This window comes from Sparus aurata, chromosome 2 (genome assembly GCF_900880675.1).
Source record: "Sparus aurata chromosome 2, fSpaAur1.1, whole genome shotgun sequence".
Lineage (NCBI taxonomy): Eukaryota > Metazoa > Chordata > Actinopteri > Spariformes > Sparidae > Sparus > Sparus aurata.
In genome coordinates this window covers 12829363-12852157 of record NC_044188.1, presented here as the reverse complement: position 1 = coordinate 12852157, position 22795 = coordinate 12829363, and the positions used below count along the sequence as shown (strand labels likewise).

Here is a 22795-nt window from a genome sequence, read left to right as displayed (position 1 = left end):
ACGTTATGGTTCATGTGAGGCAGCCAAGTAGTTCAGCTCTCTTAGACATTATGACGTCCACACATGGGTGGTCAGAGAAGGGTTGGGCACTTTTTCAACTGCTGTTGGTGGCATCTGTTGCTCAGGCTGAGGAGCTGCCATGCAGAAGGGGAGGGGATCCAGAGAATCCACAGCTATCTAAGGATGGTGACATCATGTTGGGGGGAATTTTCTCTTTCCACAACAAGTGGATGGACCGACAAGATACATACATGCACAAACCACTGCCTCTGCACTGCACCAGGTAAATTATACTGTAAAAATTATATTTAGATTTCAAGCATCTGAAAGTATAAGAGTATTTAAATCAGGTACAATAGGGGATAATTTAACTGAGTATTCAAATGAGATGTCTCTGTTTTCTGTGTATTAATACCATCAAATGTTTTTCATTTATTGTGCTATTGTTTCATTCAAAAGACAAATCGTCTGCAATTCCGATTAAATCTATTGTTCCACATAAAGCTTAAATTTCAGAGGGTTCCAGTTTGCACAGGCTATGCTCTTTGCTGTAGAGGAGATTAATAACAGCACAGACCTACTTCCTGGCATCTCTATGGGATATAAGATCCATGATGCCTGTGCCTCCATTGCCAGAGGTGTCACAGTTGCACTGGCCTTGGCTAATGGTAATGAGGAAGTATTTGCACCCTCCATGGGAGGATGTACCAGATCTGCCCAAGTGCAGGCCATTATGGGAGAGACTTTTTCATCTCCTTCTATGGCTATATCTACAGTTATCGGACCTTTTTATATCCCACTGGTGGGTATTGGTTGAAATGAAATTATACTTTTGGAAATTGATTATTATTCTGCCAGATGGTTATAGCAAAACAGGTTTTAAAATAATTGTATTGTGCTGTTTAAATGTTTTGTATCTTATCGTGGGATATCTTTTTTATTCTCTTTTAGATCAGCCATTTTGCTACTTGTGCTTGTCTCAGTGATAAAACCAAGTACCCATCATTCCTCAGAACAATACCCAGTGACTACTATCAGAGCAGAGCCCTGGCCCAATTGGTCAAGTACTTTGGTTGGACTTGGGTTGGAGCCATTAGAACAGATGATGATTATGGCAATAATGGCATGGCCACTTTTACAGAAACTGCCCAGCAGCTGGGTATCTGTTTGGAGTACTCTGTATCTGTCTTTAGAACAGATCCACCAGACAAAATACGACAAATTGTTGACATTATCAAGGCCTCCACCTCCAAGGTGATTGTCACTTTCCTCTCCCCCACGGATTTGTATGTGATAATACAGGAGTTATCTCTGCACAACATGACTGGGTACCAGTGGGTAGGCAATGAAGGCTGGATCTTTGATTTCCATACTGCAGCCATGGATGGACATCACATTCTAGATGGTGCCATTGGCCTGTCCATCCCCAAGGCACATGTCAGTGGCATGAGAGAGTTCATTTTGGATGTGAAGCCACTCAATTCATCTAGTAATAAATTGTTTACAGAGTTTTGGGAGAAATTATTTGACTGCAAGTTCAAGCTGTCAGAGTCCTCAGACGGGAATCCTAAAGAATGTACTGGGCATGAAGATGTGACTGTGGTCCAGAACAGCTTCACTGATATGTCGCTCATGCCTATCTTTAACAATATCTATAAAGGAGTGTATGCTGTGGCCCATGCACTTCATAATATTCTCAGCTGTAATAAAACATGTAACAAAAAGGTTAAGCTTGATCCATTTAAGGTGAGTTGAATACAGATACTTCAATCAGTTTTTACATTGAATCGCATCAACAACCAAAACAATTTTGTTGGATAATGATGTACATTTATTCAAATCTGCTTAGATTTTGCAGCATATAAGAAAGATTCGGTTCACAACAAAGGAAGGAGATGAAGTTTACTTCACCGAGAATGGAGATCCAGCAGCAAAGTATGAAATTATTAACTGGCAGCCAACAGAAAATGGCATTGTGGACTTTGTCACAGTTGGTCTTTACGATGCATCTCTACCTGCAGACAATCAGATGAAACTGCAAAATAAGCCTTTAATTTGGGCACAGAACTCACACCAGGCAAGTTATAATCTGTTGAAATTCTGAATTGATTCTATCACGGTATCATAATTTCATCCATATATTACAATTCAAATATATAATAAATGTTTGCAATCAAAACCTGTTGTCAAAGTGAATGCACATATATTTATTTTTTTAATTGCTACTTTGTCCACACAGGTGCCTTTGTCAGTTTGCAGTGAGAATTGTCCCCCAGGAACTCGCAAGATTCTCCAAAAAGGAAAGCCTGTCTGCTGCTATGACTGTTTAAAATGTGCAGAGGGCGAAATCAGTAACACTACAGGTGTAGTCATAATTAATGCAAGACAAGTCAAAAAGCATTATTTAACTTTTTTGTAACGGACTGCAGGCATCCAATTCAAAAGTGTATACTTCTAACCTTTTAATATTATTTGGGATCTTAGAAGGTGAAATCACGAAATCCCTTGCAATTGTACATGTTGCTAATGTTCTTAGACTAAGTGAATGTTCCCGCACATACTTTTTCACAAACTGGTGAACCTCCCCTTTGAATGATGAAGAATGATTTATGATTCTCCTTACATAGCCAATCATGATACAATCCCCTTTTTAACAATCAACCAGTTTACAAATGGAATGTTTTGTACATTGCTACATTGTGCATTGGTCAACGTTCCCAGTGTTGTGTTAACTATTTTGAAACAAATTGTTTGCTTCAAATTCAGAAATAGCATATGTTTTTTCAAATATATGAAGTGGATGAGGTGAAATTATCTTTTGTCTGATTTCAGTTCAATATGTATTGAAGATATCACATTGTTGCATCCTGATTTACTAAGACTGAGATTTATTGCACACTTTCCTTTATGGAAACTAGTAAAAACATAGGCACAGGATGAGTCAAATGTAATGAGCAAATCTTAAACATTTTCAATTTTTTAATTATTTTTCAGATTCTATCACCTGTGTGCGATGCCACCCTGAGTTCTGGTCAACTGAAGGAAGAAATGCCTGTGTACAGAAGGAGGCAGAGTTTCTCTCATATGAAGAGATTATGGGAGCACTGCTCACTGCAGCTTCTCTCTTTGGAACATGCATGACTGCTGTTGTGGCATTCATTTTCTTCAGATACAGGCACACTCCTATTGTCAGGGCCAACAACTCTGAGCTGAGCTTCCTGCTGCTCTTCTCCTTGACTCTGTGTTTCCTGTGTTCTCTGACCTTCATCGGCCGGCCCTCTGAGTGGTCCTGCATGCTGCGACACACAGCATTCGGCATCACCTTTGTTCTCTGTATTTCTTGTGTTCTGGGGAAAACAATAGTGGTATTAATGGCCTTCAGGGCCACACTTCCAGGTAGTAATGTGATGAAATGGTTTGGGCCTGCACAGCAGAAACTTACTGTTCTTGGCTTCACTCTTATACAAGTTATCATTTGTATCCTCTGGTTAACCATTTCTCCTCCCTTTCCCTTTAAGAACTTTAAGGAACTCAAGGACAAAATCATCTTAGAGTGTGCTCTGGGTTCAGCTGTAGGCTTTTGGGCTGTACTTGGGTACATAGGACTTCTGGCCATGTTATGTTTTATTCTTGCTTTTCTGGCTAGGAAACTGCCTGATAATTTCAATGAAGCCAAATTTATCACCTTTAGCATGCTGATATTCTGTGCAGTATGGATCACATTTATCCCGGCATATGTCAGCTCTCCTGGAAAGTTCAGTGTTGCTGTGGAGATATTTGCTATTCTGGCTTCAAGTTTTGGACTGCTCTTTTGTATTTTTATTCCAAAATGTTACATTATCTTACTGAAACCACAGAAGAATACAAAAAAGAACATGATTTGGAGAGTGGCACCCAAATAATTCAGAAATAATATAGTAGCACATTTACTATTATCATTTTAATCTTTTACAGAATAATTTGGTAACCAGACTTCATTTCATTGATGACTTGCATGTACCACTCTAACTGAATTTAAAAACAAAGTATTACATATTCCTATTAACCAATACATATAATTAATGCAACCCATAATTCCTTACATAATCACCAACTGTTATGTTTTTTGGATTGTGATCAAAGAATGAAGTTGACATTTTCACAAGCATCATCCCTAGGTTGATTCCTTTGGTTTCCTAATTTTAACAATGAGAACTCGCCCCTTGCTGTCATATCCCAGGACTTGCTATTTGGGGGATCTTTGTTTTCATCCAGAGCACCTATCCCAGAAGTATGGAAATGTAAAACATAAACATATTGTTGAAGTTATATATTTTGGTTTAATTGTGTATTTTGTACTGTATTTGAGTTATTAAGAGAAGGGTAATGTAATTTATTTATTCTGTGTCTTTTGTTCATTCTTTGGTGCTAAGGCAAGAAACTTGACTGTTGAATTCACTTTTACTTCCATCAGTTGTAAAAGGCTGTATTCAGTAAAACAAATCTAAAACCATCAAGGCCCCCTCATTAAGCCAGACCTGGGAGGAGAGCCAGCTAGCAATCACCTGGTTGCCTGGCCTTAGCTCATGAGACTTGGTTGTTTTCAGCCCAAAGAAAGAACATGCCGTCCCATCTGTGGACTGATCACCTGATGTGGAGTGGGATGTGTGATGGGCAATGGGTTAGGGCAGTGACCTGGGCGTCCTGACACCTAGCTGCACAGACTAGCTCTTGGAGAGGTACCAACTACAAATAGGTTGCCTCACTTCTTATTTCACAGACACCAAACACCTAAAGAGGGGCTGGATACTCCTTTTCGGGAGTTGCCCAGGTTGGGAGGTGCCGGGCGAGTGTGGGGACACTCACAAGACTCCAGCTGGGCACCGCAGTCTTGGAGTGCTCCCAGAGGAATGAGAAAGTTGAATTTGTGTGAATGAATTTGCTTAGGGGAAAGCTGTGACTGTCATTTGTTCTTATGCACCGAATGGAACCTCTGAAAACCCAACTATCTGGGAGTCCTTCGCTGGGTGGGGTTGTGGAAGGGGTGCCGTCTCAGGTCTAGTCTCAAATTGGCCATAGCAAACACCAAGTCTGAATAAAGACTGTCCGTAAGTGTACTTGGTACCAGGCTCCCCAAGGCCAAAGGCAAATGACTTGGTGGTCATGTCACCAGATCTGTGTCTATATGTCTTGGACACTTGGGTGAAGACCAAGTGTCAGAGCTGAGTTGTCAAGTAAGTTGGATCAGATGGCAGGGGAGGCTACTGGGCAGACATGGCAAACCAAAACAAGTTGTTAGGGTGAACTGGGAACATCTGGCTAAGGAACTGGTCCGTCGCGTCTTCAAATCCCATCTCTGGATGAATTTCCTCCTCATTACAGGGGAGATAGAGAAGATGGAATCTGAGAAGGTCATGTTAAAAGCATCTACTGTAGAGGCAGCTCCGAGGAGCTGTGGTCATTGGTGTCTGTTGTGGTGGCAACCTAAGAACTCACTGTTGGACACCAGTGATGAGGGAGGACATCAAGCTGAGAAAGGCCTTTCAGGCTAAGTTAGCACATGGGTGGGCTAACCCGGGTGTGGGAGGAGTTCAGGGAGGCCATGGAGAAAGATCTTTGGTAGGTGACTCAGGAAGGAAAAGCAGGGCTTAGCTCAGTCAGGTAGGACAACTGCTGACCTGGATTGGGGACATTGTCGGGCCATTGAAAGAGGACTTTTTGAGGAGGATGAGATTTACCCTGTACTGCTGAAGGCTGTGGGCTGCCTTGAATGACACACCTCTTCAGTGTCGCTTGAAGGTCAGGTACAGTGCTTTTGAAGTGGCAAAGCGGGGATGGTTTTCCTCAATTATCGGGGGTACCACACTGCTCCGCCTTGCAGGGAAATGTACTCCAGGATGCTGCAGCCAATAGTCAAACCTCTAATACAGAGGGAACGATGCAGATTCCGACCTGTGTACCCACCTGTGCGCCCCTGAGTGTGTTGGTCTAAGAGTGAGATGTGGTCAGGTGCACTTATTGTGGATTTCTATCAGGAGGCAACAGAAAGCAACAGCACCATAGACTAACAAATAGCTGGTCTTAAGTCAAAAGTGCAATCTGTTTACTGCTATTTAACACTTTGAAGTTGACTGGCACATCCAAATCACGTGACCAATTTAAGATGATGTGGCAGCAAGACGCAGCCTCAGTGAGTCTTGGTTCCGACTTATGTGTTGGTGTGGTCTTGAAACTATATTCCAGTTTTTAAATTGTGTTGTGTTGCCAAGTAAAACTGGACTTACGATAAATAATGTACGCCACGCTTTTTCCCTAACATTGCCATCACGTTTGCTGTGCGTTTGGTGCAGGAAGAAACGATAAAAATGGGCTTTTCTCACTAAAGTGTCTGCAAGCAGGAAGTGTTTGCAAGCAATACAACATGTGACACCCCCTTCCCTATTGGTGGAAAAAGGCACCAGGGTCATTCTATGAAAATGGTAGCTTTCCTGTCCCTGCATTATTCACCAGGAAAAACATTTAAAAGTCTTAAACAATGACACAAAATATGCACATTTTGTTGTAATTGAAGTGTGTTCTTCTTATTAAACAATACATAAGACAGTTATAATGCACATTTTTTTATATACATCTTAAATCACATGGTTAGCGCCGTGAATTTGGCTTGTCCCTTGGGTAAGGAGTCATGGTTTAGTGACATATTTTTGATATTAATGTTTTTTAAAATAGATTACAAAAAATAGCTGTCCCTTGATTTCATGTCACTAGTATTACTATTTGTAAAAACCTTTATTTTGAAAAAAAAAGCTGCATCCCTGCAAACATCTTCTTTGGTCAAGAGGTCATTGGAGGCGTGTCCATTTTGAAGAGCACATGGCAAGTCAGGACCTTCTCTTCATATGTTGACAATTTTAAGAATGAACTAGTAATTTCATGTGAGGACTTAAAATGTGTCACCGGTGTTGTAGAGTTTATAGTAAGGGGAAAGGACATTTGATTAAAATAATTTATCAAATTGTATGATTAGCTGATATATTTATAAGTTAAGAAGTGTAGTATTGCCTGCAATGTCCACCATCTTGAATCGGCCATCTTGTCTGTCGATATGTCACTGGTGTTACTGTCATTGGTGTTATTGTTCTAGTTAGTAACACCAGTGACGATCATTAGCACCACTAATCCTTTTCCCCAAAATAAATAGATATGTCAGCATTTACATAAATTTACATAAGCAAAGACTCTAAAGACAACGCAGGGATGCTGTCCCAGAATGCAGAGCAGCCTACCTTAAAGGGATATTCCGGCGTAAATTTAATCCATAGTCCAATACACCGTGACACCAAGTAAGACCCCCCCTCGAAAGATCAAGTTTTCCGACCGCTAGCTTATGTAGATTTAGCAACCTCAGAAAAGACCGCATGATAACAATACATTACAGTATATGCCCCCAGCAAGAAACTCCATCAAAAAGCCACTCATAGCCACAAATAATGCTCAGAACAGCACCAAACTTCAGCAACATTACAAATAGCGTCCCAGCACATTGTTCGAGGCATCAAACGTCTGCTAGCTTTGCCGGATTTCTATTGTAAAGTGAGCTATGCATTAGCGCAACTGGGCCTTGCACTGTATTTCGCCGCTTGCAGATCACCTGTTTGGGTCAGAGTTTCAGCGGTAGGGATATGGAGGTTCTATGGTTGAGAAAATGTAGTGCCAAAAGAAAGGGCGGTCTCACAGCGATGTAAAGCGGTGTGAATTTTCTCTATATAACATACACTTGAACTGATATAGATTTTTTTAGATGGGCCTTGTTTTAGGTGCTTAAAATTCGCTTTGTATCTGGACTCTGTTCACTGCAGTACAAAGCTGAACGTCTGGGCTGGAGCGGCTCTCTACTTCTCCAAACTGAGGCTGCGCTAATTGGCAATTACAGTAGGGAACAGACCAACTATAGATATGTACTTTATATGACCCCACTTTAAAAAAAACTAACTATCCCTTTAAGGCCACAGTCATTTGCAGTCTCTAGCAGTTGTGTATGTGTATGTGTCAAGCGCGTCAAGGGGAACAGACAGATGTTATTAAAAGAGAATACATTTTTCAAAATAAAACAACTAGCAGAGTGTGATCGTCAATATAACGGAAATAAAATAACTTATTTGTTTCTCTGCGGCCCGGTACCAAACGAACCACGGAATGGTACCAGTCTGTGGCCCGGTGGTTGGAGACCACTGCTTTAGACCATGCACTACAGACCATCTAAATAGGGCCCATAAAGTTTGGAACTAATTGATGAACATATGAGAGCATTTCTAAGATGAAGAGTGAATGGAGATCAAAGCAGAACTGAAAGGAAGTCTGTAATTAATCAGATAGACATGGACATTTCTCAGATCAATACTAGTACTGCTCTCTGTCTGCTTGGAGTGGAAATAAGTACACACTAACATGTAATTGTGATGATACAATAGCCATATTAATTTTACAAGGTGATTTTTTTCTAAGTGCATATCTTGTTGCACTCCACCTAAATGTTACCTAAAAACAAAATAGAATAGTTAATGCATTTAAAAAAAATACTCTTGTGTTGCCGGCATTGCACTCAGCGCTTCAAATCTATTTTTTCACATCACTTTAATCCTGCAATTATTTTTTTAGTATTTGAATTGAACCTATAAAATCAAGTATGAACTGCACTTGCTTAATGTAAAAAATACACATGAGAAGGAGACATCTTTGAAGAATTGTGTAATAATTCTGTTTTGTGTGTGTGTGTTTTTTTGTTTTTTTTCTGTCCCAAAATGTATAAGTACTTGTGAGAACCTCTGATTTACATTGAGGTACATGTGATGCAACCCGGTGGTGAAATGTTCTCAGGAGTGACAATGTCCACCCAGAAGCAAGAGAAGGGTTGGGCACTCTTACAGGTGTTATTAGTAGCATCTTTATCTCAGGCTGAGGAGTCGAGATGCAGGCGCAGAGGGGATCCAGAGAACCCTCTGCTATCCAAGGATGGGAACATTATGTTGGGGGGAGTCTTCAATTTTCACAGCAAGTGGAATGACAGAATGGAAAACTACATGCACAAACCAAAGCCACTGCAATGCACCAGGTAATTGTTTTAACCAATGTAAATATCAAGTGACTGATACTGAGTAAGTGCAGATAAAAAATGCAAGTTGTCAAAATGAGATTTAAAGTGGGAAATGTTCTTTGTGTGTCTTAAAGCCAAGAAATGCTTTCATTTTATTTCAAGTTCAGCGTGGTTGTGATTGCAACTATTTATAACTGTCTGCATTCAGCTTGAATTTCAGAGGGTTCCAGTATGCCCAGGCTATGCTCTTTGCCATAGAGGAGATTAATAACAGTACAGACTTACTGCCTGGCATCTCTCTGGGTTATAAATTGTATGATGGTTGTGGCTCCATTGCCAGAGGTGTGAGGGTTGCACTGGCATCTGTTACAGATAATGAAATAACATTTGCACCCTCTGCATGTAACAGAGCTGCCCAAATACAAGCAATAATGGTAGGGACCTCTTCCTCTCCTTGCATGGCAATAGCTACAGTGCTTGGACCCTTTTACATCTCAATGGTGGGTAAAATTGGTGAAGATTAAAGTGTACAAATCAGATTATTATTGAGTTTTTCGTCCAGTTAGACATAGAACAGGTTATTGTTTTTGTTTCATAACAACAATTGTAGGGTGCAGTGTAAATGTGTTATCTTATATATCATCTTGAGATATTATTTATTTTGTCTTTTAGATCGGCCATATTGCAAGTTGTGCTTGTCTCAGTGATAAAACCAAGTACCCATCATTCCTCAGAACAATACCCAGTGACTACTACCAGAGCAGAGCCATGGCCCATTTAGTGAAATACTTTGGTTGGACTTGGGTTGGAGCTATTAGAACAAATGATGATTATGGTAATAATGGCATGGCCATATTTACAGAAACTGCCCAGCAGCTGGGTATCTGTCTGGAGTACTCTGTGTCTGTCTTTAGGACAGATCCACTACATAAAATACAACAAATAATTGACATTATCAAGGCTTCCACATCCAAAGTGATTGTCACTTTCCTCTCGCTCACGGATTTGTACATGATACTACAAGAGTTGTCTAACCACAACTTGACTGGATACCAGTGGGTAGGCAGTGAGAGCTGGATCTCTGATTCCCAAACTGCAACCCGGGATAAGCATCGCATTCTGGACGGAGCCATAGGCCTGTCCATCCCAAAAGTTAATGTCAGTGGCATGAGAGATTTCATGTTGGATGTAAAGCCACTCAATTCATCTAGTCATGAATTGTTTGCAGAGTTTTGGGAGAATGTATTTAGCTGTAAGTTCAAGAAGTCAGAGTCAGCCACAGGGAATCAGAGAGAATGTACTGGACATGAAGATCTGAGTGGAGTGCAAAACACATACACTGACATGTCACTCATGTCTTTGTTTTACAATGTCTACAAAGGAGTGTATGCGGTGGCCCATGCGCTTCATAATATTCTGAAGTGTAATAAAACATGTGACAACAAGGTGCAGCTAGATCCATTCATGGTGAGTTGAACACCAAAACTTCAATTATAGTTAAGCCAAAAAAATAAATAAATAAATAACCTTTTATTTTAAGAAAAGTAAATAGTTGGAGTCAATCTAGTCTACTGTTGAGACATTTGTCAGATGATGATCTACATTTATATGCATCTTCTTAGATTTTACAGCACATAAGGAAGATTCGGTTCAAAACAAAGACAGGAGATGAGGTCTATTTTAATGAGAATGGAGACCCATCAGGAAAGTATGAAATAATAAACTGGCAGCCAAGAGAAAATGGCATTGTGGACTTTGTCTCAGTTGGCCTTCATGATACATCTTTACCTGCAGACAAACAGCTGAATCTGCAAAGTAAGCCTTTAATTTGGGCACAGAACTCACCAGAGGTAATTGTTACTATATCATAATTTTTGGTTTCAATACATTGAATCAATAATCGATTATTACAAAACAACATCTTATCAAAGTTAATACCTGTGTATTTTTTTCCTTCTTCTTGTCTATTTGTTCATGCAGGTGCCTTTGTCAGTTTGCAGTGAGAAATGTCCCCCAGGAACTCGTAAGGTTCTGCAGAAAGGAAAGCCTGTCTGCTGCTATGACTGTTTAAGATGTGCAGAGGGAGAAATCAGCAACAACACAGGTGTGGTAAATTTCATTCTGGAGGAAACACAATTGTGCATGTCACCACGTTCAATTGCATTGTTTTTTATCAACTAAAGAGCATTTAAAAACTCATGTATTTCCCCAGTGATCTTGAGATGGTCATGCATTCTTCAAATTAAGATTTGTTAGATTGTTGTGACTACTTGTATTCAGGTTTGAGCCATCAAACGATCTCACACTCTCTGCTGGTACAAAATGCAGTTGCTCATCTTTTAACAAAAACAGAAATAAAGATTAAATCACCCTTGTTATAGTTGCTCTTCATTGGTTAACAGCCAGCTTAATCCTCAGGGTTCTGCTGGCGATTCCCACCCCCAAGACTTAGAGAAAACAACCTTTTATAGCAGGGCCTTTTTGTACCCTGCCTAAAGGTCAGAGTACTGCAGAATCAGTGACATTTTTTTAAAATCACTTCTCAAAACTTTTATGAATTCTTCTTCTGTTTAAATTCCAACATTTCTTATCTGTTGTATAAGTATTGTTATTTTATCATTACAGTGAGTTATTTTTTTCTACTTTATTTCTAATTTATTTGCCTTGGTACTTAAATATGTTTTGATCCTCTTTCTTCCATGTAAAGCATATTGTTTTGTATTGAAAAATGTATCGTACAATTACTCATAAATTATCTGGTAATCACGCAGTGTCTATAGGTATAGGAAAGATACAATACACGCGCAAAGCAAGGACAACATACAATCCAAACAATTGTCTCTTTATTATTTTACAGATTCTGTCACCTGTGTGCAATGTGACCCTGAGTTCTGGTCAAATGAGAGAAGAGATGCCTGTGTAAAGAAGGAGGCAGAGTTTCTCTCATATGAAGAGATTATGGGAGCACTGCTCACTGCAGCATCTCTCTTTGGAACATGCATGACTGCTGTTGTGGCGTTCATTTTCTTCAGATACAGACAGACTCCTGTTGTCAGGGCCAACAACTCTGAGCTGAGCTTCCTGCTGCTCTTCTCCTTGACTCTGTGTTTCTTGTGTTCGCTGACCTTCATCGGCCGACCCTCTGAGTGGTCCTGCATGCTTCGACACACAGCATTTGGCATCACCTTTGTCCTGTGTATCTCTTGTGTTCTGGGGAAAACAATAGTGGTGTTAATGGCCTTCAGGGCCACACTCCCAGGTAGTGATGTGATGAAATGGTTTGGGCCTGCACAGCAGAAACTCAGTGTTCTGGGTTTTACTCTTATACAAGTAATCATTTGTATCCTCTGGTTAACAATTTCTCCTCCTTTTCCTTTTAAGAATTTTAAAACATTCAAGGACAAAATCATCTTAGAGTGTGCTCTGGGCTCAGCTGCAGGCTTTTGGGCTGTACTTGGGTACATAGGACTTTTGGCCATATTGTGCTTTATTCTTGCTTTTCTGGCTCGGAAATTGCCTGATAATTTTAATGAAGCCAAATTTATCACCTTTAGCATGCTGATATTCTGTGCAGTATGGATTACTTTTATCCCAGCGTATGTCAGCTCTCCTGGTAAGTTCAGTGTAGCTGTGGAGATATTTGCTATTCTGGCTTCAAGTTTTGGACTGCTCATTTGTATTTTTATTCCAAAATGTTATATTATCTTACTAAAACCAGAGAAGAATACAAAAAAGAACATGATGGGGAAGGGAGCACCAAAATCTTCATGAATCTTCCTTAAAATGATATGTTGGCTCAGACATTCTAGCACCATTAGCATTATTTCCACAACAATTTGTTAACCAGACTGTCAAGTAAATATCTTCATTCATTTTATTGAGTAATTGGATTGTATTACTCGAGAATGTTTCACTATGTATAGTTTCCTTCATGACATAAAATACTGAGATACTGAGAAAATGGAATACAATATAATATACATTTATATCATCTAATAAAAATAATTAAATACAGATACATTTGCGATCCTGAACCAGAATTCATTGTTGACTCCGCAGCTACAAACACTGTTGTTCAAATTGTGATGAAAGAAAAAAAACAAAAAACAGACAAAAATGTCTTCAGCTTGCCCTGAAATGAGCTGTAGACCTGATTGCATGGCCTCAAATGCAGAGCAAAGGTATGCTGTTGTGATTGCTGCTTGTTTTGGTTCTTCAAATGATGTAGGGGAGTTTTGATTGCACACAACTAGTTTAATTTGCCCAAGATAGTGACCTTGTTATTGGAGGTATCTTTTCATTTTGCGAAGGGGAGGAAAACACTTTTCAGACAACTCTCAAAAGTATGAAAATGAAAGAAGTATGCATTTTTAAGACTTGTTTATTCCTTTCAATAGCTTCTTGTTTTGTTTGCGAGAGGTTTACATAAAGGTATAGAATTTGACATAAATGAGTTTATGAGTTTATTATAGAATAAGAAAAGACACTCACCTTAAGGACATCACATAGGCTATTGCAGTTTTATAGACAAGGTGTGCTCGATTTGCTTACCCAGCTGTCCAGAAATGATGAAGTCATTTGTGTCTGCAGGAGCTGCTGCACAACAAAATAACGCGTAGTAACAGGATGAGGATAAAAAGTTTGTAAGTCGGGTGAGACGTCAGCAGCTACCTGTTGTAACAAAGTATCGATCATAGGCCTAATTAAATAACTGCCTAAATGCGGGGTTACAAGATATTGACTAGAACAGTATAAGAAAAGACACATACCATAAGGGCATCACGTTGGCTATTGCAGTTTCTAGTTACGGTGTGCTCGATTTGCTTACACAGCTGTCCAGGAATGATATAAATCTCTCTATAAAAGCAAGGAATCTTTGTCTGTCTGTCTGTGCGTCTCTCTCTGTGTGTGTGTGTGTGTGTGTGTGTGTGTGTGCCTCAAATATCTCTGCAGATCAGGATCAGACTGACCTGAGATTTTAAACATGGCTGCTGCATGGTATAAGGGTGTGCAACATCGGATTTGTTTGGACTACCATGATACCGTTAATAAATTATTTCTTAAATGATTTACGAATTCTGCTAGCATTGTCAGTCACAGCCACCATAGCCACTTGCGGACCAGAGCCAATCACTGCAGAGCCCACCATCACGCCCCACCCCCTGAGTCAGCGGATGCGCTGGCGCGTCCAAAACCGGATTTACGATAAAATAATGTCTGCCACGCTTTTTCGCAAACATTGCCGTTACGTTTGCTGTGCGTTTGGTGCAGGAAGAAACAGTAAAAACTGGCTTTTCTCACGAAAGTGTCCGCAAGCAGGAAGTGTTTGCAAGCAAAAAAAACACGTTCCTATTGGTGGAAAAAGGCACCACACCAACCAATCACAAAATTATATGGCAAAGCACGTGAATTGGTTGCTGAGGAACAGGCGGAAGTTGTGGGAGGGACAGCGGCAAAAGAGTGATAGAGACAGCAACAGATAGCAAGTTTTGAGAGTTGAGAGATTTGTGACATTTAGCGTGTTTGGAGTGTATAGTTAGTGTGTTGTGTAGTGTTTGGTGTAGTGTGTTTAGTGTGTAGTGGAGAGTTTTTTTTGTTTTGTGAGTCAAAACAACGAGGAGACTGCTGAATGTGGAGCATGCAGGAGAGCTGAGGGAGCCCTGAGCCTGAGGCATTGCCTGCATTTAAATGTAAATAATTACATATACCTTTGTAAATTTCAAAAACGTATGCACAACTTTAGCAAACAACAATTTATATTTGCATTATAAGTAATGAAAAATGGTTTATTAAACATATTTGTGGTTTTCACAGTAAAAACTCTAACTTTTTCCTACTCGGATTTTATGTTTTTTTGTGATTTTAGGTCCATTGTGTTAATACGTGTGTCAAAATGAAATAATAACTGTACAGTCACACATGTGAGGTTGTGTTGAAAATAATGACACCAAGAAAGGAAAGGTAAATAGTGTTTAAGGTGAAATATAATGGCAAAGTCAAAAATAGTCAAAAAACAATCACAGCCAAAGCCAATTATATCCCTGATGTCTCACCTTCAAACACAGCCTCATTTGGCCATCCATGAAAAAACTAATTTCCTATAGGAATACATACTTCCTATGGGCAATGCACTAGTATTATTAATTAGTATTTCGAGCGCACATTATACCTACTTTGTGGCCACAAATTACTATTTTGTGGCCACAATTTAGTATTTTGTGGCCATGCATTAGTATTTCATGGCCACAAATTAGTATTTTGTGCGCATGTTATTGCTATATTGTGGCCACAATTAAATTATTTTTTTGGACCATCTCATGTCTGGGGCTCCGTACTGTCTATAGAAAAACTGAATATTTAGAGTATAGATATTTCAAACAACCCTAATGTCTACTGTTTTTCTGTCCAGTCACCACCTCTCTACCCTCCTCCCAATTCACTTTTTTTTTTTTTGTTTGCTCCAAAATGTATAAGTATCATTGCAAACGTTTGATTTACTTTGGGGTACATGTGATGTTGCCTAGTGGTGTAGCTCTGTTAGATGGTATGATGTTCACCCAGCAGTGGACAGAACAGGGTTTGGCACTCTTACAGCTGTTGTTGGTGATATCTTTCTCTCAAGCTCAGGAGTCAGTGTGCAGGCGGTGAGGGGATCCAGAAAACCCGCTGCTTTCTAAGGATGGGGACATTATGTTGGGGGGATTCTTCACTTTCCATAGCAGGTGGGAAGCCAAACAGGACACCTACATGAACGAACCAAAACCACTGCAATATGCCAGGTAAATTAGAATGAAAAATATTATGAAATACCTATCAGAATAGATTAACAAAAACGTTTCAAAATGAGTAATATTCCCTATGTGTAAACAATCTTTCAAAATATTTAATATTATTATTTACTATGTTTTTGTTTAACAGTTCACATGGTTGCATTTGCAACTATTTATAACTGTCTGCATCCAGCTTGAATTTTAGAGGGTTCCAGTATGCCCAGGCTATGCTCTTTGCCATAAAGGTGATTAATAACAGCACACACATACTGCCTGGCATCTCTCTGGGCTACAAGGTATATGATAATTGTGCCTACATTGTGTTATGACTGCAGTAATTTTTTAGCCAATGTGCTGTGTGTGTGTGCCCTGTGTTTTTTTTTTCTGCTTTCAATCGTTTATGCAAATAGGTGTGTGCCATAGCCGTGCCATGATTGGTGGAGTGGTTCCAGGCCCTGGCTCTTGATTGGCTGCAGGCTGAAAACTACCTGGTTTATAAAGAGCCAAGATGGCGGACGTCTGATGGCAGCAGGCATTCCTCATCCTCCTCATCTCCCAACCGGCCACACTTCAGTTCAGCTTTGTAATCCTTTTGAGTAGTTTAGTTTCTTTGAGTAGTAAGGGTGGACTGCCAGTTTTGTTAACATTGTTTTTTCCTGTTTATTTAGTTAGGGAGGTAAATCTTGTGTCATTTGTTTCTTCTTAAGTTTGGTTAGGTAAGGTTTATTATTTCCTAGACAGGAATCTTTTGTTTGTTATTTTGGCCTTAGTCCACCCTGAAGCCTATAGCTCAGTTTATATATATCATTATCTATTGTTGTCACTTTAACTTTTTTTGTAAATAAAACCTTTTTCTTAGTATTCAACCAAATCATTGTTTGTGGCCACTTGGGACTTGGGGAAGATTGGGCTTTTTCATGTTGTGTCCTAGGCCCCCTAGACTGGGGCATAACAATTGCCAGGGGTGTGAGGGTTGCACTGGCCTCTGTTACTAGAGATGAAGTGGCATTTACATCCTCTGACACAACATGTACCCAAGTGCAGGCTAATATAGTGGGAACAGCTTCTTCTACGGGCATGGCAATATCTACTGTTCTTGGATCCTTTCATATACTACTGGTGGGTAAGAATAAATTAAATATAAAAAAATCTGATTATTATTCTGAAATCTCCCAGCCAGTCCAAGAAACATCATATACAGCAGTGTGAATGTTTTATCATCTGGGGATATAATTTATTCTGTCTTTTAGATTGGCCACATGGCTACTTGTGCCTGTCTAAGTGATAAAACCAAGTATCCATCATTCCTCAGAACAATACCCAGTGATGACTACCAGAGCAGAGCCCTGGCACAGTTGGTCAAGTACTTTGGTTGGACTTGGGTTGGAGCTATTAGAACAAATGATGATTATGGTAATAATGGCATGGCCACATTTATAGAAACTGCCCAGCAGCTGGGTATCTGTCTGGAGTACTCTGTTTCTGTCTTTCTAACAGATCCACCTGAGAAAATACGACAGATAGTTGACATTATCAAGGCTTCTACTTCAAAGGTGATTGTCACTTTCCTCCTCGGCGCAGATTTATTTTTGATATTACAGGAATTGTCTCACCACAACTTGACTGGGTACTAGTGGGTGGGCACTGAGAGCTGGCTCTTTGATTTCCAAACTGCAGCCCATGATAGGCATCATATTCTGGATGGTGCTATAGGCTTATTCATCCCCAGTGCACATGTGGCATGAGAGAGTTCATTTTGGATGTGAAGCCCCTCAATTCATCAAGTAATGAATTGTTTACAGAGTTTTGGGAGACATTATTTAGCTGTAAAGTCAAACAATTAAATTCATCAGTAGAAAATCAGAAAGAATGTACTGGACATGAAGATGTGACTGAAGTGAAATACACATATACTGATATGACACTCATGCCTCTCTTTTACCATCCTTATAAAGGAGTGTATGCTATGGCCCATTCACTTCATAATATTCTAAGCTGTAATGAAACATGTAACAACAAGGTGCAGCTAGATCCATTCACGGTGAGTTGAACACCAAAGACCTGATGTTGTTATATGTGAAAAAATGTTGCAGTCACTTATGTTGCCGAGACATTTGTCTGATATTGATCTACGTTGATGTATATCTTCTTAGTTTTTACAGCACATAAGAAAGATTTGGTTCACAGCAAAGGAAGGAGATGAAGTTTACTTTGATGAGAATGGAGACCCAGCAGCAAAGTATGAAATAATAAACTGGCAGCCAAGCGAAAATAGTATGGTGGACTTTGTCAGAGTTGGTCTTTATGATGCATCTTTACCTGCAGAGAAACAGCTGACTCTGCAAAATAAGTCTCTAATTAATTAATAATTAATTCATTCGTTTTCGGCTGTCGCTTCATTACAATGTCTGTTAATGCTCAAAATTAATGATTGATTCTCGCAAAATCAGAACATTTTCAAAGTTTCATTGTCTCTTTGTTCATACAGGTGCCTTTGTCAGTTTGCAGTGAGAAATGTCTACCAGGAACTCGCAAGGTTCTGCAGAAAGGAAAACCTGTCTGCTGCTTTGACTGTTTAAGATGTGCTGAGGGAGAAATAAGTAACGTCACAGGTGAAGTAATATTTCATGCAAGACCAAACATTAACGTATAAATTGTCATGTGCACATGCCTATTCTAAGCAACACGAAAAATATGCCTTCAGAAGTCAATAGATCAATATAAATGTCCTCAAAAAATACTGATACATAAGCCTTTAATCAGCAACCTAAATTCATGCAGTCTCGGAAATGCCCATCAATGTTAACACCCCAGTGTGATTGTAACACAAAGGTATTTTATATGACTTAACCTTCATTATTTTTTATCATATGAGAGAAAATTGAAAAGATTGCAACAGTATCAATTTTCAGCTCAGCAGCAGTGTGTTATCTGCTACATCCAATATGACTCATAAACCCAGACATTTTTAATTAATAACATAATTATGAAAGTAATAATATGTTGCTACTGTTTAAAATCTATCTGCACCAAACAGTAGAAAGAAAACAATTATCAGCATATTCCTATTACAAATAGGCTGACAGTATGTTCCCGCCACCTCAGCATGAAGATAGCTTTAATCTGATCCATTGAGGTTGTGACATACTCTGAAACTGTTAAAAATGTATTGACATTGACAGTTTTTTTTTTTTTTTTTTTGAAAACCACAATATTAACATAAAAAAAACATTTTAAAATGTTTTTCTTTTCTAAATCAATAGTTGTTAGAATAAACCTAATATCATTATATTAAATTATTAAAGAGAGATAGAGATAGATATGTATTTATTGTTTTATTATATGCTAATATTGTATGTTTTATTTTGACAATATGTTTATATTATATATATTATATACATATTTCATTTTCAAAATCATTAGTTATTACAATAAAAATGTTTATGACTTTTAAATTTGAGATAAGTTTTGTAAATGACTGTTTTCATAGTAAAAAAGTATTTTCTGTCTTTGTTTTTTTATTCATCTATGACTTATCAAAAATATCATATGAATTTAAAACAGGTTTCTGTTGATGTCTAACTAGCAAAACTTCCTTCATTGAAGCAAATCTATAACTAATAGAGAATTTTTTGAGATTTTTCATTTTTTTTTATTCATGATCTCAGCTCAGCTCTCTCTGGCCCCCTGTTGTTCTGTGCATACATGCTTCCACTAGGAAATACCATGAACAAACATAAAATTCAGTGTGCAGATAACTTGAACAGGTATGTTCCATTTAACACCAGTATGACGGGCAATTTTTTCACATATCATTTTGTCGGTCAGAAGGAGGGTGCTGCTTGTCTCAAAACCTTCTTGAATTAAATGAAGACACATCTGAAATAATTCTTTTTGGCACACTGATTCATTATCATTGTTTTCAGATTCTGTCACGTGTGTGGGATGCCACCCTGACTTCTGGTCAAATGAGAGAAGAGATGCCTGTGTACAGAAGGAGGCAGAGTTTCTCTCATATGAAGAGATTATGGGAGCACTGCTCACTGCAGCTTCTCTCTTTGGAACATGCATGACTACTTTTGTGGTGTTCATTTTCTTCAGATACAGACAAACTCCTGTTGTCACAGCCAACAACTCTGAGCTGAGCTTCCTGCTGCTCTTCCCCTTGACTCTGTGTTTCCTGTGTTCTCTGACCTTCATCGGCCGGCCCTCTGAGTGGACCTGCATGCTGCGACCGAAGCATTCGGCATCACCTTTGTCCTCTGTATCTCTTGTGTTCTTGGAAAAACAACAGTAGTGCTAATGGCCTTCAGGGCCACACTCCCAGGTAGTGATGTGATGAAATAGTTTGGGCCTGCACAGCAGAAACTCAGTGTCCTGGGTTTCACTCTTATACAAGTCATCATTTGTATCCTCTGGTTAACAATTTCTCCTCCTTTTCCCTTTAAGAATTTTAAAATATTCAAGAACAAAATCATCTTAGAGGGCGCTCTGGGCTCAGCTGTAGGCTTTTGGGCTGTACTTGGGTACATAGGACTTCTGGCTATGTTGTGTTTTATTCTTGCTTTTCTGGCTCGGAAACTGCCTGATAATTTCAATGAAGCCAAATTTATCACCTTTAGCATGCTGATATTCTGTGCAGTATGGATCACTTTTATCCCAGTGTATGTAAGCTCTCCTGGGAAGTTTAGTGTTGCTGTGGAGATATTTGCTATTCTGGCTTCAAGTTTTGGACTGCTCATTTGTATTTTCACTCCAAAATGCTACATTATTTTACTGAAACCAGAGAATAATACAAAAAAGAACATGATGGGGAAGGGAGCACCAAAATCATCCTGAAAACTTGATAAGGTGGCAAAGGCATTTTCTGTCCTCACACAATAATTTGCATACCAGACTGTCAAATAGACATCTACCTTTATTTCACTGAGGACATGAATTGTAATGCTGTCGATTTTTCCAATATACATCATTTCCTTACCATAGCATATTGAAATAACAGAATACAACACACTACATATATTACACATTAAAACAGTATTCAATAAGACATCAAATGCAAAATCACATATAATTTCCAAAGTATATTAATAAGATGCTACTTTATCCCTACTACCAAATTATAACAGACACCACAGTTAATGCTACCAACATGGACCTACGATCTTTTAACTACAGAACACAGGCTGTAATTTGCTGAACGGCTTTATTGCAATGTCACTAATAAACCTTGATGAAAGTCTAATAAGGCACTAACAAGGTGGTAAACAGCAACACACTACCCTGTAATAACATGAACTAATGTAGGTAACATGGAGCACAAATAAACGTACCATCCTCTGAGCTATGTTCCTTGTTTGACCATTGGCAGTATGGCACTATATTTGTCAAATGACAGTCTGCGTGGTTTAATTAAGCCATTTTAGGTCCATGTTGGTCGCATTAAGTGTAGTGTCTATGGTATTATTTGGTAGTAAGGGTAGGGTCTGATGAATATATTTTTATTTTGGCATTGCATTTGATTTTTTATTGCATATGTATATGAAATTCACCTAGTTGGTGTCTAATCAGAACATAATTTGGTATATCAGTCTAAGTATATACATAATGATCTAATAATGCATTATATGTGGTTTCCAAACGATGTGATTTAGGTGTATGGTTTATAACTAACTGTGTTTCCTCGTATTTCTATATATTTTTGATATACAATTTGGCATGTTACTCCTTACTAGCAAGTTAGAGCACCCCTTGCCATTTCTTTTTTAATTATTCTTTCATGTTCATATTCTTTCATATTCGTTCATATTTCATATTATTATCATACTATTATTTTTCAAACAAGGCCATATCATTTCAATTTTTTAAATTATGTATTATTATTGTACTCAGGGTATAACTGTCTTTCTATAATGTCTAATAAAGATCATGCCGATTGCAAGGCTCAGCACAATTAGCTGAACTGAATCTTCTCAATTTGAACAGGGAAGAATTTTGTATATACGTATATGAAACACATAAGACTTTTTCCTCTTCCAATTTCAGAATAACAATGAATTACAAATAAATATAAATAAGTATGTGTTGTACAGGCTGTTTTATTGTGTAATTTGTAATGTATGTGAGTTATTAAAACAAAGGTATGATATTTAAAACTATCTTGCCTCTTTTGCTATTACTGCCATCAGCCTTCACAAGCTATACTCAGCAACAAATCTAAAACTTGCAATGTGCTACTGCCCATCACCCCATGTCAGACAGACACATTTCACTGCTGAAGAGGTACAGGAGACTAAACTAGAGCTAAAAGTGGAGTCAATATTCGAGTGACATTCATCAGGTGGACGAAAAACATGTCTCCTGACCAATGCTCATTGCCATGTTAACGATGTGATAATATTGTGTGCACTGCAGTGGCGTGCACAGACCTTTTGAAGGGCTGGTGCGAAAAGAAGGGCACTTTAGCGCACATTTTGGCTCCCAAGAGGGCACTTTGGCGCACGTTTTGGCTCCCAAGAAGACACTTCAGTGCACGTTTTTCAACAATTGGGCCACGAGGGGGGGCGACTGCACACCACTGGTGCACTGCAATTTTGGTTGCACTGTGCCCAAATGGCCCGAAATGAAGTAAAACAAACCAGGTAAAGCTGAAGTAGGTAATTCTAAAGAAAGATAGTTGATTATTAAGTCACATTACCAGGTCATCAAACACTGACTCTTTTAGGCCGACCCAAAGCCCTAAGTATTTGACAATTGGGGAATAAGACTCAATAATGCATTATCTTCCTTGAACATTGACTAGAGCCTTAATTTTTTGACAATAATGTGCTTTTGCGCACATTGCAGTGCAATAATACGCTAATGGCAAAAACATTATTTCTTATTAGGCACCTCCCTCCTCACAACCCACTTGGTAAGTTCACATGGATAAACATCACTGTTTTGTTTATTT

At 38.8% G+C, this 22795-nt stretch overlaps 2 protein-coding genes across 2 annotated transcripts; both read left to right on the top strand.

The window, feature by feature from the left end:
* Nucleotides 1-179: 179 nt before the first annotated feature.
* LOC115572258 (extracellular calcium-sensing receptor-like) lies at nt 180-3902 on the top strand. The gene is made up of 6 exons (XM_030402163.1): nt 180-283; nt 505-802; nt 952-1746; nt 1850-2077; nt 2240-2363; nt 2995-3902. The coding sequence occupies exons 1-6, from the start codon at nt 195-197 to the stop codon at nt 3900-3902; spliced, it is 2442 nt and encodes an 813-aa protein (XP_030258023.1). The 5' UTR covers nt 180-194.
* A 4962-nt stretch (nt 3903-8864) lies between these two features.
* LOC115572255 (extracellular calcium-sensing receptor-like) lies at nt 8865-12848 on the top strand. The gene is made up of 6 exons (XM_030402147.1): nt 8865-9091; nt 9282-9573; nt 9746-10540; nt 10696-10923; nt 11054-11177; nt 11931-12848. Exons 1-6 carry the CDS (start codon nt 8865-8867, stop codon nt 12842-12844), a joined length of 2580 nt encoding a protein of 859 aa, XP_030258007.1. The 3' UTR covers nt 12845-12848.
* Nucleotides 12849-22795: the final 9947 nt, after the last annotated feature.

Coding starts and splice junctions, on each gene's coding strand:
- LOC115572255 (XM_030402147.1), top strand. CDS start 8,865: ATGTCCACCCAGAAGCAAGAGAAGGGTTGGGCACTCTTACAGGTGTTA. Junction 9,574..9,745: donor GACCCTTTTACATCTCAATG/GTGGGTAAAATT, acceptor TTTGTCTTTTAG/ATCGGCCATATTGCAAGTTG. Junction 11,178..11,930: donor AGAAATCAGCAACAACACAG/GTGTGGTAAATT, acceptor ATTATTTTACAG/ATTCTGTCACCTGTGTGCAA.
- LOC115572258 (XM_030402163.1), top strand. CDS start 195: ATGTTGGGGGGAATTTTCTCTTTCCACAACAAGTGGATGGACCGACAA. Junction 1,747..1,849: donor TTAAGCTTGATCCATTTAAG/GTGAGTTGAATA, acceptor AAATCTGCTTAG/ATTTTGCAGCATATAAGAAA. Junction 2,364..2,994: donor CGAAATCAGTAACACTACAG/GTGTAGTCATAA, acceptor ATTATTTTTCAG/ATTCTATCACCTGTGTGCGA.